Below are 21,488 nucleotides of genomic sequence, written 5' to 3'. Positions count from 1 at the left end.
ATAAATAAGTTGGTCGTAACACGGAACAGCCGTTTTTCTATATTACTGCGTTTGCGTTTAAGGTAGATATATTGTGATTATACTGGTTGAAGATAATAGGTCATCATATTAGAATGTGTTATAATCCTAATCACTATTAAACAAAATATTTAATAAAGAAACACACAGAGGGTTCCAAACATATGTATGTCTCCATTTTTTGAAGTATTTATCGTTAATAAAAGAGAGTGTCAAACTCCAGGAGCCTCCACCCTAGCCCCAACACCCTTATGGACAACAATACCCGTTATTGATATATATTTAGTATTATTTGTTTGTATTGATCATCGTTTATACAACTATAGATAAAAAAAATCAAAATTTTGAGGAAGTAAACAAGGTATGACTATTTCCGTCATATTGAAGTTGACACTCTATTGGTTTAGGGAAATTAGTATTGGAAGGACATGATCTCTTGTGTTTAACGTTTTTTTCTCACCATTTGGGCTGTCTCATAGACGTTCCTATTTTGATTTAGCCTTTGACTGTTGTACCCTCATTATGGCATTTTTACCGGTTATATCTTTTTGTTTTGTTCACACACTGTTGTCCATAAAATAGAATTGTATGCAACTGTCATACAGGTGAGAGGTTAAGTTAAATTTAGCGTTAACACCAGGTTTAATCCACCCATTTCTACAGAAGAAAATTCCTAAACCAAGTAAGGAATATGACAGTTGTTTCCCATTCGATTGATGTGTTTGATTTTGCATTTTGATAAGGGACTTTCCTTTTTGAATTTTACTCGAAGTTCAGTATTTTTGTGATTTTACTTTCAAATACAAGAGTTTTGTTAAAAAGATTAGGCAAAGAGAAATTCCATTTGGAATCATTTTTTGTAAAAAGAGATTGATTCCTTTTCGACAACACAAAATACAAATCTTTTACCATGTACCAAATAAAGGCAACAGTAGTTTACAGCTGTTCGAAAGTCATAACTTTAAATGAAATTTATGATTTGAATCATATCCAGAAAGCAGCTCAAATAAAATAATTTTAGTACCTGATAATGTATAACTTATGAAATTGATTACGTCACATGTTTAATGTTTCTATTTTGACGTTTTCGTTGTTTTGTTCAGTTACTAAAACCTAGAATCGACAAAATTAATGCACACCTTAGATTTAAACATATTTGAAGGTGTGCATCTTTTTCATAATAATGAACATTTTAGCCATTCATTTTTGTATTCGTCATTTTATTTCATGCTGGAGTGCTATTTATAGGTTGCATTTCTGTAAATATTGACAATGCAATTTCCCATAGGAACTCCTTTACGGCTAAAACTGTACCACTTTTACTATGAAGTTTAAAAAAAAATCTTATCCTAGAATTGAAAGTTTATTTGCACCACAATTTTTTCAAAGGTCAAAATATAGGGCTGTGCGGCATATGTTCAACGTTTATATGCCATGAACTTCTCAGAGTTTAAACTTACACTAATTTTCTTAACTACCCTTACCTCGAATGAAATGTTACCACAGATTTCAATGTTAACAATATGCACGTGTTTATTTACTTGTAACATTCCCAAGATCTGTCTTTGCGATATGGCACACAGAGAGCATAACTGGGAACCAGTATGTAAACACAATTAATTTTCTATGAATATTCAATTTCTCCCCAAAAGAGGCGTGTTTTCGGAAACAGCTGTATTTACAAAGTGCAACCTATAGTAAATAATTGTTTTTGTATGCAATTAACAAATTTTAAAGTATTTAAAGAGTCAGGAACTAAGTACTTGTGTAATCTGGTCCCAGAAAACAGTATCACCATATTCATCGTTAGGATATTCAATATACGATTGTGATTGTACCAGCTCTAAGATGTGCAATGGCAGTTCTTTAGATTTCATCTGATCTATGAAAACAAGAAAAAGCACGTTTTCGTGACTTCTTTCGTAGATGCTCTCCATTCTAGCCATATTATATTCAAACATGCACCAATACGACTTCAGAAAATTTCGAGACATGATTATTATTGTTTTGCGACTATTATGTATAGCGGAAGTAATGTTAGTGGCGATGTCATTACCAGGCAGAAAATTCCTTTTATGTAAACACAAAATGATTCCATGTTCTTTTTCCAGTTTTGTTTGTAATTGTTTGTGAACGAATGTGCCATCCTCATCTGCATAAGATACAAAGGCTCCATACATATACGATTTATCATCATCGTTTTCAACTAGAACCATCTTTTTATGAGATCGTATTTTTATCATGTAATACGCATATCGCAATTTCCATCGATATCGATAGATTAATCCACTACATATGATTATCAAAACAGACGACACTGACGCTACAAGTGCAACAATTATAGGAATTTTTGACAAGCAGTCTTTCGACAGTGTATCGTAAAATTCATCAATATTTTCTATCGACACGAATGTTAAATCTGAAAGTTGACATGTGTAGTTCTTCTTTCCTATAAGCTTTACAGTTGTCGATCCTAACCATTGTACAAAGTTAATTGTTTCACAAGTACACAGAAAATCATTCTGACTAAGATCGATTTTGAAATTGTGGTTTAAATTACCAATAGAAACTAGTTGTAGTATTGCCGAAGCAGATAAATACGAAATGCGATTATTTTTCAAGTTGAGATATTTCAGACATTTTAAATGACCAATATCAAAATCAATACTTTCAAAGATATTTTCGCTTAGATCAATCCTTTCAATTTTTAACTGAAACTTGAAAAAAATCTTTTGATAATCTTTGTATTTTATTTTGAGATAAATTTATCGTTTTCAAATAAGTCAAATTTTGTAATATAGCGCCTTTATTATCATACGGTAGTGAATATCCTAATATATTATTTTGTAGATATAATTCTTCCAATCTACCGAAATCTTTACTGAAAAAATAATTTGACACATTTGAACAAAAGTTTGATGACAAGTCGAGATATTTAAGACTTTTGACATTATAAATTGGTCCGATCCATGATGTTAGCAAGTTATTACTTAGGTCAACATTTCGAAGATTATTCTTAGTTAAATTGTATGCTAATATACTATAATGTAAATGACAAGAAGAATAATTGAGTGATGTAAGTTGATGTGGGATTGGCAGTGGTGTAGCTTAAAATGTTTGATCACTATTCTCCAGACCATATTTCATCTTTGATTCTGTGGCGGGTTCTTTCTTACATACAATATCATAACTACATCTTTCAGGATGTTCGTCTTCTCTATGAAATGTGAACATATGTGAAACATTAAACATTTTCAGAGAAATTCGAAGCATATCCCATAAATAAGGACCATATGAAAACTGGTTATCCCTGGCTGATACGTAGTCAAGTGTGTTAGGCAGAAACAAGAGAGCTCCAATTTCGATTTGCTGCAATCGGTTACTGTCCCCATGCATTTCTTCAATCGATGTATTTGTCAAATACTTGATTTGAGATGTTCTGAGCATTGTATTCATATCAAAAACTTTATATATTTTATTGAATTTTAAGACTTTGATTGCAGAAAATTGCAGATCATATGTCACATTTTCTAAGACTTCAAATTTTAAGCAGGTGTTGTTTGAAATATTCAATGTAGAAATGTTTTTTAGTTGCTGGAAAGTACCTCTGTTAATATGTTTTATACGACAACCAGAAAGACTTAAATGTTCAATTTGAGGAATGTATTTAAAGCTTTCATTTGTTAGTGATCGAACGGAGCAATTTCCCGTCAATCCTGACAAGTCTAGTTCCCGTAATCTTTTCATAGAATAAAATGATTCACGTATTTTTCCGGTATCATTTGAATTAAAATCCATTTCAAGTGACTGAAGAGAAACTAGTAATGTCAAATTTGGTTGAAAGTTTCCAAATAAATTGTGCTTTATATTTAGACTTATCAAGTTCTCTAACGGTTTCAAAACTTGTATGTTCAAGTTTCCCATACTTGAATCCAGTCTATTGTCCTGTAAATTCAGGCTACGCAAATTTGTTAATCCTCTAAAAGATAAATTTCTAAGTTCGTAAATCTCATTGTTTGATAGATCCAGTTTCAGCAGGTTGGTCAAGTCAGAAAACGCCTGGTTAGGAATAACTTGTATCTTATTTTCCTTGAACGACAGTTCTTCAATGATATTTGGAAGTTTGGGAATCTCTTTTATCCTTAATCTGGAACAATCGACTGCAAACAGAAGGGTGACTTGGTCTTGTCGACATATGCATGATTCTTTGAGGAAATTACAACGATGATGGCTTTCATCAGATGACATTACATTGTATACAAATCGACATAGAAACAGTTGGAGCACCAAAAACCTCATTCTTATTGCACTCTAAAATATATAATGATTAAAACGGTTTACAATAAATAGTAAAACGTATGCCTTAATAGCAATACGTTTAAGTAATACTTTTTGTTAGTGTTTGTTCTATAAATGTCTTTTAGGCATATTGTATCATGATAAGGAACATGGACTCTGATCCGTACTAACATGTTGTCCAGCTAAACATGGTTACTCAGTCATTTTTGGCACTGTCATGTTTTATAACAATCTTACTAAAATTATCCGTTGATAATTATTAAGAAACTCAGATTTCAACTTCCGTAAGCAAGGTTGACTTTAGGTTCATTTGGCTATTTTATAACGCCTTTTTGATCATACATAGCTCATCAAGTGTTTTTGGTCTTTTACACCCTTGTCTAAGACAATAACAATCAAAACCAAGGAGTAAACAAAGACACACATAATCAAAGGACATTTTACATCAAAAGGTATAAATAATAATTAAAAAACAACACAAACTCCACTAAAAACCGGGAGTGAAATCAGGTGCTCCGGAAGGGTAAGCAATTCCTGCACCGTATACGGCACCCGTCGTGTTACTTCTTTGTTCAGTTCGGTATTAATGATGGAAGGTTTTTATGAATGAGGAAGAATATCAAAAATGTTTTCTGATACACTTTTGTCATAATGGCCAATCAGCTCATGGTAGCGACCGTAAACTTTCTTGAGAAATAATAGACATGAGCGATCCTTACGAATGTTTTAAAAAGGGCTTCGGAGGCATGAATTTAATAATTGTTGTTTCCATTATTTTTTGTCGAATTCAAAACTATGATCATGAGAGTTGAATAAATAAAATGACGATATATATATATTTGTTGTGTTTTAAACACTTTTCTTCATTTACTCTAACCAGGAACGAATAGTCAAATTCATCTGCTTCACCTGAGATAATTCGCATCTACCTATGTTTAAATATCAAACAATTGTTATGTTGATCTACAGAGAATTAAAGTGCAGCTTCGGAATCTCTCCGTGTTAGTGCATGAAGTTATGATACTGTGGATTCGTTGGATACCAATTTTCGTGTATATTGTGGATACAGGTGAACCACAAAATTAAATGTTCAACGAATAACAAATTTTCCAGAGGTTTTTATACAACTTTGTCAAAACCACAAATTAAATATCAACGAACATGTAAGATTTCCTTAATTCACGAACTTTGGTACCCACGAAAATAAACGAATCCACAGTATGTAAATTTGGTGCATCCGAAGCGCATTTTTAGATTTACCTTCATCCAAAAGTTAGCAAAATACTATAAAACATAGAAAGTTTTCAGTAGGAACATGTTTCATTAAAAAAAATAATATGACAGAAAGTGGAACTTTTTAATATTTGTATTTCTTCTTGGAATCCATATAAGGAATACATTTATAGGTTTTACTCATAGGAGTCATTTTTAAATTTTGCTAGTACCATTGACTGACATATATGATAAATACCGATGTACTATGATTTAAATGTAAATGCCCTCTATATTGCAAGGAAAGTTCTTGTACCGCAAAAGACAAATGAGAATAAGGTTTGTAAGCAATGTTGGAAAATGATGTTCAAAGTTCTCAAAATACGATAATTTCCTAACCAGACAAACAGAGGGTATCAAAATCTATAAATAGAAACTTTCATAATGATACAAATGATATGATTTCACGGCCAAAGATAAAAATGCATTGATGACTAACTTTTTAATAAAATAAATATGATTCAGCTACGGGTTCATATTAATCTTGGTTCCTTTAATTATCCTTAACTTTAAGTCAACTGCATTAAATATACGTACATGGATTTCTCAATTTCAATTGTATATAATCAAAATTCATTCAGAGTGTAGTAAGAGACTTCATTATCATTATAGAAAAATAAGGGAAACTATGGTATGTCTACCAATTTGAAAAGTATGTTGATGAGTCCAAAAAACGGGGATGTAGGCAACTTCCCTACATAGGTATTCGAACAGTCTCCAACAATGGTCAAAACCTATGCTGTACAATCAGATGAAAAAGGCTTGCATATGATAAATGTAAATAATTTAATTTTGGATGTAACGTTTCTTTTGATTGGCTGACGTTTCTTTGTTATGAGCCCATAGACATAATTTAGTCACGTGAACGTGACGTCATCAGCGTATTTTCATGGTTTTCTACGGTTTAAAATGGGATTTAGAATTAAATTATAAGAAATGACTGTAATATTTTTTCTGTCTATTCGAAATAACATGAACAATATGGTGCACACTGTTAAATAACCTGCTACGCGCGTTATTCAGTGTGCACCAGTTTTTTTATGTAATTTCTTCATATATGTAAAAGTTCACAGAAATGTACGAATACCGACAATATTGAATTAGCTGTCCAAAAACTGATTGTGTATTACAGGGGTTTCAATTTTTATAACATTTATATCAAATATTTATATCAAAATTGACATGTTCATTTTCATCTAAAATTTCAAGATCATCCCTCATCTGGCGATCACGGAGTTTCGCTAGTTGTTTTGATGCACATGTATTTGCCAGTGTGAATAATTGAGACATCAAATATGTATATATATATATATATATACAACTCGTCTAAACATCAACCCAACAATGTTAGATCTGTAAATTTGCTTAAGTTTGCTTTCGCAAAATTTTGGTTCTTCCCTCGCCAGGATTCGAACCCATGCTACTGTGATATCGTGACACCAAATCGCCTGCACTGCAGCCGTCCCGCTAGACCACACGACCACCTGGGCTCTCAAAAAAAGAGCTTGCGGTGGGCATGTGTTACCTTTCCACGTCAGTTTTAATCTAGCGGCGTACTACAGTACATGATATATAAGGCATGAAGATGTTATTGTTACAGATCAGCTAAATTATCTATAGTAAAGGATCCTACAAATTAATGTAAGATACAGTCACAGAAAATAATTATATTCATAAGTACGTCTGAGTCAGTGACGACCCTACAACAGATGTATCCATCGGATCGCCATCAATGATGGTGATACATGGCTGTGTACATAATGTATATACAACTCGTCTAAACATCAACCCAACAATGTTAGATCTGTAAATTTGCTTAAATTTGCTTTCGCAAAATTTTGGTTCTTCCCTCGCCGGGATTCGAACCCATGCTACTGTGATATCGTGACACCAAATCGCCTGCACTGCAGCCGTCCCGCTAGACCACAAGACCACCTGGGCTCTCAAAAAAAGAGCTTGCGGTGGGCATGTGTTACCTTTCCACGTCAGTTTTAATCTAGCGGCGTACTACAGTACATGATATATAAGGCATGCAGATGTTATTGTTACAGATCAGCTAAATTATCTATAGTAAAGGATCCTACAAATTAATGTAAGATACAGTCTTATATATATATATATATATATAATAAAAAATTTAAATTTGCAAAACTTCATTTCACATCAAATAATAACAGTTCGTTAAAATATTGTCACTAGCGCTTTCATGCCTTCTGGCAATCTTCAGGCGACGTTTTAACAATGTCCTTGACGACACTGCCGTTGGTAACGTTTATTACGTTACAATTACGATAAGGGGAGATAAATCAAACGTGTTTACGTAGATCCGTTTAATTTTGGCTGAAAGTCCTTTATAAAGTGTGCTTCCTTTGCCAGTCAAATATATATATATATACGAGCCTAAATTGAAAACTACATTCAAACCTATGATTGCGTTGTATATAAAAACCGCAACTTTTATACGTGTGCATGTAAAACAAATTTCGTTGTAGAATGGTCTAAATACAGCATAAACAAAATGTTCTAAAAGATCAAAAAAGTGAGAAAGTATATTTAAACAAAACGCATTTGACTAACAGGTCGAACAACTGATGTTCTTTAACCCTGATGACTGCCATTGGCGATTGCCAAATAAAATTGATTACAAGATGCAACAACATGGATCTTAATATAAATTTAATACTAAACAAAAAACAAAATATATATATATATATATATAAATGTAAATACATTATAACGCTGATCTTGTTATCCCAACACATTCTAAAAATATTACAACATATGCATCACTGACATTGATAACCAAATAAAACGTGTCAATTCATACAAATAATTTACATTTTGTACCGGAGAAAAATATCTCCTTATCGTTTATTTTTATTGGTGGTTTTAATCAGGAAATATTTGTTATCGTTAAAAATGAAAGGACCAAATATTGCAATAGAAGTGGAAATCGATATATTAAAGTGATATATGAGAACTACTTATAGATTGTCTTGCCTCGTATGTTTTATGTTAAACATGCATCATAAATAAAGATTTCAAAATGCACTAAAAACTACCGAAAGCTTTCATTGAAACACATTTTGTTTTTACATCATTACAAAATCCTTTATATGCAGCAGGAACCTAATTCATTTATATCTCATTGTTTCAAATTATTGAATATAATAACGGTACCAATTATTCTGCACCAGATGTGCATTTCGACAATACATGTCTCTTCAGTGATGCTTGTGGCCAAAATGTTTGAAATCCAAAGCTTATATAACAAACGAAGAGCAATAACGAAAAAGGTCCAAAAAGTATAGCCAAATCCGTGGAAGGAATGAGAGCTTTGAATGAGGGAGAAACATTCCTTAATTTATAATAATTTCTCATATTTTCTAACAGCAAATTTTAATAACACAAAAATCCGTATTTTCATGCCAGTACCGAAGTACTGGCTACTGGGCTGGTGATAGCCTCGGGGACTTATAGTCCACCAGCAGAGGCATCGACCCAGTGGAAGTAATAACATTAACGGTACCAATTTTCCCGCACCAGATGCACATTTCGACAATACATGTCTCTTCAGTGATGCACATGGCCAAAATGTTTGAAATCCAAAGCTTATATAAAAAATGAAGAGCAATAATCCAAAAGGTCCAAAAAGTATAGCCAAATCCGTGGAAGGAATGAGAGCTTTGCATGAGGGAGATACATTCCTTAATTTATGATAATTTCTCACATTTTCATTCAACATGAACGCTTACGCATTAACATAAGGTCCTCCATTCTCGTCAACTTCCTACATTGTTCTGTCAGTTTTTTTTTTTGCTCATTGATGAATCTGGTGCAGACAAAACTCGAGTCTCGCGGACAAAGTTTTAATCCTGGGTTTATTTACAACCATTGGATCGATGCTACTACTTTGTGGATGTCTCATCAAGGGTATCAACAGCCAAGTAGTCAGCACCTCTGTGTTGACTTGAATTATCATTGATATGGTCATAATTATAAATTAACTGTTTATAAAAACTGTGAACTTTCCAATCTTTAGCTGTATTTGACAAAACCTTTTGGAATTTTTGGTATTTAGTGCTCTCCAACTTCGTACTCTAATTGTCTTTAATAAGTCTTTAAAGACGGTACTTGCGTCTGGTGTGCAAATTATCTTGTAATTTGAGTTTATTTAGAAAGGCATGGACATAAAAAAAATGGAAGCGATATATCCATAACAGACCTAAAAAGTAAAAATAAAATACCGAACTCCAAGTAGTATTTCATCAAACGGTTGGAAGAAAAATTCAAACTCAAATATTTTTTAGGTAAATATAAAGAGAGCAACACGTCCGCCTGAAACGAATGATACACGCCATTGGTATTTAATAATTAAAAAACTGACAAACAGGCAAAAATGTCCCAGAAACAACCTTCTTTAAAAAATAAAGAAAACAGAATAATTCGTATGGTCATGTCATGTCGTCTTATTTGAAAATAATATTAAATCTTTATATTTAGGCAGAAACGATCTTCACAAATAAATGTATGCTTACCGTTGATATTATTTTAATATTGAATTCATAAATCAAAAGAGTAAGAAAATGTCGTTTAACAAATTAATTACATTTTGGGGATGCGATTGTATTTTTACTTTACTCACTTGTCTGAATTGCAAAATGACATCCAGCCTTTGTGATTTAGGTACAAATAAATTATATTCAATCGATGAACTATGAAAAGGGGTTTTTATATCCTGTTTGATGTTTTTTTAGATTGTTTTTAAGTTTTAATTTCCTGACATGAATTTGAAATTTGTATATATTACAAGTAGAAATCACATGTTGATCAATGTACTCCTGCAAATAACTATTCGAGTTACATGTACTAGGTTTTTAATCTGAATGAGTTACTAACAATTACGAATGATCAACGATACTATAATTGATTATTTGATCGTAATTTCATAGTTCTTTTGTATAGAAAGTCTTTTCGTGAACACTTTTACCTGTTTTATTAGAGATTTTGGTATTCATTTAGACTAAACAATAATCATGCAAAGAGTGTAAGAGAGATTAAAAAAATTGATCACTCAAATAAGCTATTATAATGACATAAGTGGATATAGAAGTGATCTTACGCACAACTTTTGGTTAGGCTCTAGTATAATAAATCATCACAAGGAAGCTATCGGACCAAGATTTCAAATTGACAAAGTTAGAGTCATCACTTCACGGATTTTACGAACGTCACCACGATATGTTGACCGGTATGATATATCTGTTTCAGAGATGAATAACGATATGTAATAATCGTTGTAACCACAATCCCGTTCTCCATATCCCCGAATGTCACATACCATAAAAAGACTCATCACTGGGTTTGTACCTACACGAACAACATGGTGAGAAGGATCTGGTTACCCTTCCGAACTTCTTTAAAATATCATCCCGCTTTGTGTTGGGTGCAGATTGCCCAGTCGTTAGTTTTTTATGTCATGTTATGTTCATTGTTGTTTTTGCTTTTTCTCAATCGACTATTGCGTTGTCTTTTTTTTCCGACATAAGATTTTAAATGTCCCTCTGGTATCTTTGGCATCTCTTGCATTGTAGACAATGGGAATTATCGGTGTATTTTTTTTTAATTATGTGTCATTTCGTGACCTAAAACAAGAAACATGTATCTAAGATCATTTTTTTTGTACAAAACGCATCGTTGAGAAGAGAAGATGTAGTTTATATTTTTCAATTCAGAATTAGAAATAGTAGTTAATGCAGAAAATGTTCACAAACCTAACTGTGGCCTAGCAAATAATGACAAAGATATAGTTTGCTCTGAAAATGCTCGTTTGATTTAATGGTATGACTAATTTCCAAAGTGACTCGCTTTAGGTATATCAAGACAGCAGATGAACCTAGTATTTTAATTCAAACTTCGTATTCACTCTAGAATTTAAAGCAATTTCTTTAATTTTCTTCATGTTGCAAATATTATAATTTAGTTTCAAGAAAAAAAACCAATCATAAACAGTTCTGCTTATCTACTTGTTTACCATTTCGAAACATATTTGAGTTAAAATTAATCAATCGGTATATGACGAGGAGTATATTCTTTACCTATAAACGGACTATTTCTAGTTGACCACTGTTTCATCCATTCATGTACATATAACATTACTCCCTGTCAAGTCTAACGAATATTTTCGTAATTTCTTCAGGAATTGTTCCTATGACTGGGTTGTGGCAAATGCCTCTATTTCTACTTTTGATATAGGGTAAGATGACATTTCTAACGTAATCAATGATGGCGTAACTAAAACTGATAAACTTTGCAGGATATCTGAGTACAACAACGATTTTCATGGGGTTCTAGTTGCCCATAAATGACTTTTCTGTAATGTTTCGGGAACTGATGTTGGTTATTTCGTGGTTTTATTTTTGGTCATGATAATTGTCATTTAAAAAAAAAAATGATAATTGTTTTTCTTCAAATAAGGGTTTTTGATTGACCTAGTTTGTTATGGGGGTTGCTTCAGAAGCACATATCCTACTGTTCATAAACAGTTGTTTTATACGTACATCTTCCTTAGAAGAATCGATTTAAAAAAAAATATGCTGAAATACTATCATGTAGATGATATGTTAGGTTTCGATGGTGTTTTGTGCTATATTAGAAGTATACGATTAGTGCTTAAATTTTGTCCATTGTTACATATAACCGAGTCACGAATAAACTCATTAATATCAGGATTTCAATTTTGCACACAAGCTCGGGCAAAATATTTTCAAATAGGAATACAATTCCTTAATATGTATGCAATAATTCTTTATTTGTATTACAGAGCCTGTAAAAAGAGCGCCAACTTTTTTTTAAATCGACGTAGAACACATAATACCTGCTTATACATTTAAATGCGATGTCATATAAACCATGTAATAATGTAAACAATAGTCCCTGCAGGTGAGTTGACGTTGAAACTGTTTCGTTATAAATATCTGTAGTCTCACATTCGGACTAGTTTGGTCTTTAAATATTTGGTTTTTATCATATGGCTATATTATTTTGTTTTTTCATTGGCTAAAAACATAGCAAATCCTCTTTGAAAAAAACCCATTATATTCACCGCGGAAATCATCAAGAGAGGTTAATTTACCTAAGTATAGATTAATGACGTTATAATTGTACATTGCTGTTCTTTTATTTTTATTTTTGAATTTAGTTGTTTCCTTTCTTTTGTTCTCGGTGTATCTCTCTAGTAAACTTTATTGAGTATTTCAACCACAAAATTTGATGATATATTATTAAGTATAAAATTAAACAAGGAGCAGTTTTAAAGGCATCTTTAGCAAATATTATACAATTGGGAGAAGGGTAAAAATTCATATGATAAAACAGTTGTTAACTTTTGATTTCAGTTGACATCGGTGAATATCAAATCCCTTGATTTTATAATTGTAAATTATAAAATTGTAAATTATTGTATCAACTACATCAAAAGTCAATTAAGTATAAATTGAAATATTAAACAAATACTGTGTAACTAAAAGGCAAAATCGAAAAGGGGAAGTTTATATAACAGTCTAAATAATGAAAAATAATCGATAACACTAGAGCTCACTTCGTTCAAATACTAGTTTTACCAACACATTGGAGTGTAAACTTTATTGTAAGGGAAAAGACGTTGATAATACCTTGTTTACTTCCTCAAAAGTTTGAAATATTTCCTTTTCGTATTAGTTGATGTTCATGTAATAAATAATAAAATTGTTAAGTTTATGTACCGTTTTTAAACGATGATCAATGCACAAATCCAAAATATTATTGTTATACACAAATAAGTGGTGGATTCAGGGGGCCTGTTGTTGCAATCCCTCTTTTTTGGCGACCAATGATTGTAAATGGGGACATATTGCTGTAACCCCCTCCCTTCATAATATGTTTGAACTGTCTTAGAAATTACTGGATCTGCTCCGGCAAATTTACTTTCACAATGAAATTTGTTTTTCTTCATATTTTACATTCTTTTGAAATAACAGATTATACAATCACATCCGAGAATGCAAACAATGCAGTTCTAAGCAACTTATTAGTTACTTTTCTGGAGTTCATATGATACACTTATATGATAGCATGTTAAAACCAAACCATTTTTGTGTGCGGTCCTGGTAGAAACCCTTGGAATGAATGTGATCCTTGAGTGCAACATCGGACTGTTTTTGAGCATCCATTGAAGCCTGTGATTTATGTATCATTGATGAATCAATGGGACTGAATACGATCCTCTTTGAAACCCTAGGGTAATATGCGACCCTAGAGGAAACAATGGAATTTCTGGGGATCTTCGAGTGCAGCATAAAATTAAATAAAAACAAATACCCCACATTGTAAAAAATTCAAAACGGAGAGTTTTTAAAGAAATGGCAAAACCAAAAGCTCAAACACATTAAGCTTAAAGATAACAACTCACATCGTATGCTGTATATGATCCTCGGGTGTAGCCTGTTCTAGCATGTGGTTGTATGAATCTTCGATGGAAAATTGGGGTTGCATTAGAAACTGGGAACATAAAGCTTCTATATGTCAAACAAATAGGATTTTTTTTTCTGGTCTCAAGTTTTCCAACCTTTACCAATCTTTGAAAGAACTTTCTCACTTGAATTTAATCCAGAAAGCAGCTTTAAAACAATAATGTTAGTATCTGATAATGTACATGTATAACAATTGAAATAGATCAAGCCACATGAGTAATGATTCTATTCTAACTTTCTTCGTTCACTTGTTTTATTATAAAATCTAAAATCGAAAAATGCATATCATTTTTACAATTATGAACATTCTAGACATTTATTGTTTTAACATTCATTTTATTTCATGTTGAAGTACTTTTTATAGTTATTCATTGATTATGGATGCAATTAACACATTTCAAAGTATTTGAATAAGTAAATGGAGTTGAATAAAGAGTCAGGACGTGAGAACTTGTGTAATTTGGTCCCAGAAAACAGTATCACCATATTCATCGTTAGGATATTCAATATACGATTGTGATTGTACCAGTTCTAAGATGTGTAATGGCAGTTCTTTAGATGCTATCTGGTCTATGAAAATAAGAGATAGCACGTTTTCGTGATTTCTTTGGTAGATGCTCTCCATTCTTGCCATATTATATTCAAACATGCACCAATAAGACTTCAGGAAATTTCGAGACATGATTATAATTGTTCTTCGACTATTGTGTATAGCGGATGTAATGTTAGTGGCGATGTCATTACCAGGCAGAAAATTCCTTTTATGTAAACACAAAATGATTCCATGTTCTTTTTCCAGTTTTGTAAGTAATTGTTTGTGGACAAAGGTGCTATCCTCATTTGCATAAGATACAAAGGCTCCATACATATACGATTTATCATCATCTTTTCCAACTGGGACCATCTTTTTATGAGATCGTATTTTTATCATGTAATACGCATATCGCAATTTCCATCGATATCGATAGATTAATCCGCTACATATGATTATCAAAACTGAAGACACTGACGCTACAAGTGCAATGATTATAGGAATTTTCGACATGCATGCCTTTGACAGTTTGTCATTAAGTTCATCAATATTTTCTAGCGACACTAGTGTTAAGTCTGAAAGTTGGCATGTGTAATTCTTCTTTCCTATTAGTCCGACAGTGGTTGCACCTAACCATTGCACAAAGTCAATTGTTTCACAAGTACACAGAAAATCATTCTGACTTAGATCAATTGTGAAATTTTTGTTTAAAATGTCAATAGAATCTAGTTGCTGTACTACCGAATCAGATAAAAACTTGATGCGATTATTTTTCAAATTAAGATATATCAGACTTTTTAAATGACCGATATCAAAATCAATACTTTGAAAAGTATTTTCGCTTAGATCAATCCTTTCAATTTTTAACTGAGACTTGAAAAAATCTTTTGATAACCTTTGTATTTTATTTTGAGATAAATTTATCGTTTTCAAATTATGCAAATTTTGTAATGTTGCGCCTTTATAATCATACGGTAGTACAAGTCCTAATATATTATTTTGTAAATATAATTCTTCCAAGCTACCGAAATCTTCACTGAAGAAATAATTTGACACATTTGAACAAAAGTTTGAAGACAAGTCGAGATATTTAAGACTTTTGACATTATATATTGGTCCGATCCATGATGTGAACAAGTTATTACTAAGGTCAATATTTCGCAGAATATTGTTTGTTAAACTGTACGATGATACACTGTAATGTAAATGACAAGAAGAATAATTCAGGGTGGTTAGTTGATGTGCCATTGGCAGCGGTGTGGTGTGATCCCTATACTCCATACCATATTTCATCTTTGTTTCGGTGACGGGTTCTTTCTTACATACAATATTATGACTACATTTTTCAGGATGTTCATCCTCTGTATGAAATGTGAACATATGTGAAACATTAAACGTCTTCACGGAAGTGCGTAGTAAATCCCAAAAGAAGAGGCCGTATGAAAACTGGTTATCCCTGGCTGATACATAGTCAAGTGTGTTAGGCATAAACAACATAGCTCCGATTTCGATTTGCTGCAGTCGATTACTGTCCCCATGAATCTCTTGAATTGATGTATTAGCCAAATTCTTTATTTGAGAAGTTCTGAGCATTGTATTCATGTCAAACACTTTATGGATTTTATTGAATTTTAAAACTTTGATTTCAGAGAATTGGAGATCATGTGTTACATTCTCCAAGACTTCAAATTTCAAGCAGGTGTTATTTGAAATATCCAAAAAAGAAATTCGTTTGAGTTGCTGGAAAGTACCTCTGTTAATATGTTTAATACGACAAGCTGAAAGACTCAAATTTTCAATTTGATGAATATATTTAAAGCTTTCATTATTCAACGATCGAACGGAGCAATTTCCCGTCAAACCTGACAAGTCTAGTTCCCGTAATCTTTTCATAGAATAAAACGATTCACTTATCATTCCTGTATCATTTGAATTAAAATCCATTTGAAGCGATTGAAGAGAAGCCAGCAATGTCAAATTTGGTTGAAAGTTTCCAAATAAATTGTGTTTTATGTTAAGACTGATCAAGTTCTCTAAAGGTTCCCATACGTGTATGTTCATTGTCATACAGTCATCCAGTCTATTGTCCTGTAAATTCAGGCTGCGCAAATTAGTTAATCCTATAAAAGATGAATTTCTGAGTTCGTGAATCTCATTGTTTGATAGATCCAGTTTCAGCAGGTTGGTCAAGTTATAAAACGCCTGGTCAGGAATAACTTGTATTTCATTGTCCTTAAACAACAGTTCGTCAATGATATTTGGAAGTTGAGGAATCTCTCTTATTTTCAATCTGGAACAATCGACAGAAAACAAAAGATTGACTGGGTTCAGTCGACAATTGCATTTTTGGAGGAAATCACAACTCTCATGTCTTTCATCTGCTGCCATTACATGGTATATATATCGAAGAAAAAACATTTGAAGCAGCGTGAAATTCATTTTTCTTGCTCTCTAAAAAATGTGATAAGAAATAATCAATACAGTTTGTGATTGAATAATATATCAAAAGCCTTACAGCAATGTTTTATATTCATTCTTTCTTGTTAGGTTTTGAATTATTAATATGTAGTCGACGTATTATTGCCATTGTGTTATTGTGCTATGGTCATTTTATTTAGCCTTGTCTTTCATTTTTGGTCTAATGATTTGTATGTAAAGTGTATTTATGTCATTATCTTTTTTGAAGACATGCTGGTTGTTTCTATAGGGACAAATATTATAACACAATAATGTCTGCTGTACCCCCAACTTATTGCATTTGCATCTATCATGTCTGCTTGTTTTGTTCTCAGATTATTGTCAATTTTAAGACAATCATACATGCGAGAGGTTTAACTAGCTTTAAAACAAGATTTAATCTACCATGCCCTACATATGGAAATACCCGCACTAAGTCTGGAATATGACAGTTGTTTTCCATTCGTTTAAAATGTGCGAGCTTTTGATTTTGTCATTTGAGAAGGAGATTTCCGTTTTGAAATTTCCTTGTAGTTCAGTATTTTTGTGATTTGACAGTTTTCATTATGATGAGGACGTAAGACGTGTCATACTCTGATCATTACTTTCCTATTGTCAAACTGAACTACGTTACATATCCCATGTTACCATTAATAACTAATAAACTTATGATAATTGCATATTTTATAAATGGAATAACTATTTATATATTTGATGCGTCCTTCGGGCTATGTGTTTCACTTTGACCGGGAACAATCAACTTCTAATATCTGAAAGCCAAGTATATATACGAACTTGCACACACCAGCAGCTAAATCACTAAACGGGACATAAAACGAATAGGCAACACCGACTTCGCTGTCTGAGGCCATAAGCAACTTTGTTTCTTGATAATTTCTATCTATGAAGAATATAAGAAACTAAGGGTTTAAATGATTTCAGTTCCGAAGTATTGAAATCCGAGCTGACGACATCGTTAAGAATACCAGAGGCCGAGTTGAACATAGCTAGTATCAGAAAATGAATTTTATTATATATGTAATTGTTTCATCCTAAGCGCAGTCCTAGATATAGCTTAGAATTCATAAGGATTCGTAAAAACCAAACTATAGCGAAAGACGATTGCGAATACATAGCTTGCAGTAAGACATGGTTTCTTTCAAAGAAAGTTGACAAAGGCCGAAATTTATAAAATATTTTTTTCAAAACTTGAAAACTATTTAAGGAAAAGTTACTAGGTTTTCTTCTAATATAAAAAAAAAAGTGAAAACAAACAAATGTATACGCACTCAAAGCATAATTGCTTTCATCCATATAAAATATAGGTATCAACTTATTAAAGTCATATCACAAATCAAATATTGACAAAAGGCCAATACTAAAAAATGTGTTTCACTGCTGGTAAAAAATACAATGTAAAAGTTTATAGGTTTTACTCAAATAGAATAAAGATTAAAGCAAACAAAGTTCAATGCATGCATAGCCAGAATATCTTTTATTCATGTTAAATATGCGTATACGACTTATTTGACTCATGAGTCATGGCATAAAACTATAAATTACAAAAGGTCGAAAATAGAAAAAAAATATTTTACTGCTTGCCAACGATACAAGGAAAAAAATTGTAGGTTTTCCTCAAACATAATAAAAATGAAAGCAAATAAATTTAAATGCACATAAAAGTAAGAATTATACTTATACTTATACATATAAATGGTATAATTTATTCATACGACTTATTCAATTTAAAACACTAACTTTCAACATTAAAGTATGACTTTAATGTATTAAGAAAAATCCATAACTTTCTGTACAGCAAAACAACATCTGAATACGCCATTAAAATTTTGTTTAAAGTCGACAAACGGAAAAGAATGATCCAAAAATCCTTTTATTATTATTGTTATTACCATTGACAAGGGTATTCCGTGGTTGTAAGTCGGCTCAGATGCAATACTTGAAATACTAGTAATAGATTACCTGAGCTGTAGTTTGCAAACTTTTAAGAATTTTAGTCCTTAATGCTCATCAGCTTTGTACTTTATTCGACCTTTTTTTTGGATTCGAACGTCCTTGATGAGTCTTTTGTAGACGAAACACGCGTCTGGTGTAATTACAAAATTTAATGAGTTTATTTGCAAAAAAAATACATTTTAATATTATAATGCAATAACGATCATTCCGTATCAATGTATTCATCGTTGATTGTGCTATATTAATATTTTTAAAAGTTAACATATATCAGAAAAATATGAATGCAACTTGTACGGTTATACTATGTTAATACTTTTAAAAGTTAATATTAGAAAAAATATGAATGCAACTTGTTTAAAGAGACTAAGTTTATAGAAAATATTGTTGGTTGAAAAATGACCATTTGATAAAAATTGGAATACGCCATTATTATTTCTTTATTTAAAGTCGACAGCGAAAAAGAGTGTTCCAGAAATCTTTTTATTATTACAATATGGACAAGGATTTTCGTTGGGTTCTTGTCGGCTAAGCTGCAAATAATATGAAATTTCTATAAACAAAAAGAAATAACGGTTATAAAAAATAAATGCATCATTCGTTTATGACATTATATTAATATTTCTAAAAGTTTATACTAACATTAGAAAATATTAACGCATCTTGTTATAATATTATCTAATTTGATATATGACAAATTCCTCAAACTAAAAAAAACGAATATTTTATAACTGCTAAAAGATAAATATTAAGGACTTTTCTAAGGTTCGGAAGTATTAGGAATTGACTTACTTGATTCGCTTAAATACAAAAATGACACCAAGGCTATGTCGGTTGGACTAATAAATCACATGCATGGATAAGCCATTTAATCCGATTTTAATTTCCTGTTTTGATGTAAATTCTTTCAACTTAACTTCCTTTTAAATGATTTTGAAAAGTTTTAATCATAAAGACAGCAATAGTTGATAAATGTTTTTCTGCAATTAATAATTCGATATCTGACAAATTCCTCAAGCTAAAAAAAACCGAATATTTTATAACTGCTAAAAGATAAACTTTAAGGAATTTTTTGAGGTTCGAAAGTATTAGGAATTGACTTACTTGGTTCGCTTAAATACAAAAATGACATCAAGGCTATGTCGATTGGACTAATAAATCACATGCATGGATGAGCCATTAAATCCGATTTTAATTTCCTGTTTTGATGTAAATTTTTTCAACTTAACTTCCTTTTAAATGATTTTGAAAAGTTTTAATCATAAAGACAGCAATAGTTGATAAAGATTTTTCTGCAATCAATAATTCGATTAACACAAACTATGTAATAAAAAATTTGAACCAAAAAAAAGGCGAACTCTCAGGAAAATTCAAATGGCAAATTCAAAAGGTCAAAAACATCAAATGAATGGAAAACAACTGTCACAACCCTGACCTGGTACATACATTTTCGTATGTAAAAACAATGGTGAATTTACCTGTTCATATAGCTAACTCAATATCACACTTGTATGGCAATCGCATAGAATTCCTATTTTTTTTAGATAATATTTTTGTGGCGGGATGTATAGAGACACAGACACTTTAATTTTTATCTCTATAGAAGTCGCTCCTCACTATCCTACTACTTGTCGAAACATTTATTTTTGGCATTGTATAAGTCATGTCTTCTCTGACTGTTCATGACGTTAAAATACTCAATCTCTGGGATGTGTTTTAGTTGATTTTATTCTCTGATGCATTATTTGTTATCATTAATTGGTTTTTGGCTTTTAAAACTAGCTGAAAGTAACTGCGAGTACTCTCAAACCGTATTTTCTTGTTAATTCGAACTGTTGATACTGTTTATAATTGTTTTTTGTTATTTTATATTAATACGGATCTTGTCTATATACCAGCTTTGATTTTTTGGAATATACTCTAATTTTCACTTCCTTTATAACATTTGAATAAACTTCAAGATTTACCTGTATTATTAAAACCGGTTTTTTTCAAAAGTGATTATTTTCAATGGGTTAAATATTCCATATATTGACCTATAATGGTTAATTTTTTTGTGATTTAACTTTTTCCTTTACATAAAAGTGTGAAATATTAAACAAATCAGGAATTTAGTTTTCTTCTGTACATATTTCGTGAACTGATGTAGACTATTTGGGGAACTTTAGTTGGTAACATCTACGTCATTTGGTCTTTGGTGGTAGTTGACTCATTTTCAATCATACCATTTAATCTTATTTTATAATGCAATTTAAAATGAATCAGACTTCAATAGTGCATAATGTGCAATCATTTGGTATATTTAAGATATTGTATTCAATATAAATGGTTTTCGATGCCACTGCTGGTGGAGATTTATTTCCCCGAGGGTATCACAAGCCCAGTAGTCAGCACTTTTTGTGTTGACATGAATTGTCATTGATATTGTT

At 31.6% G+C, this 21,488-nt stretch overlaps 2 protein-coding genes across 2 annotated transcripts; both read right to left on the bottom strand.

The window, feature by feature from the left end:
• Positions 1-1,340: 1,340 nt before the first annotated feature.
• Positions 1,341-2,969, bottom strand: LOC134684352 (toll-like receptor 4). The gene is made up of 2 exons (XM_063543638.1): positions 2,961-2,969; positions 1,341-2,729 (listed from the first exon to the last, which is right to left on the bottom strand). Exons 1-2 carry the CDS (start codon positions 2,967-2,969, stop codon positions 1,767-1,769), a joined length of 972 nt encoding a protein of 323 aa, XP_063399708.1. The 3' UTR covers positions 1,341-1,766.
• Positions 2,970-3,126: 157 nt separating this feature from the next.
• On the bottom strand, positions 3,127-17,019 carry LOC134684351 (toll-like receptor 4). Its single transcript, XM_063543637.1, has 3 exons — positions 15,605-17,019; positions 10,235-10,304; positions 3,127-4,329 (listed from the first exon to the last, which is right to left on the bottom strand). Exons 1-3 carry the CDS (start codon positions 17,017-17,019, stop codon positions 3,127-3,129), a joined length of 2,688 nt encoding a protein of 895 aa, XP_063399707.1.
• Between the last annotated feature and the right edge of the window lie 4,469 nt (positions 17,020-21,488).

This window comes from Mytilus trossulus, chromosome 9 (assembly GCF_036588685.1).
Source record: "Mytilus trossulus isolate FHL-02 chromosome 9, PNRI_Mtr1.1.1.hap1, whole genome shotgun sequence".
NCBI classification, from domain to species: Eukaryota; Metazoa; Mollusca; class Bivalvia; order Mytilida; family Mytilidae; genus Mytilus; species Mytilus trossulus.
Note: the sequence above shows the minus strand (reverse complement) of the source record. Positions and strands in the feature narration are given on the sequence as shown.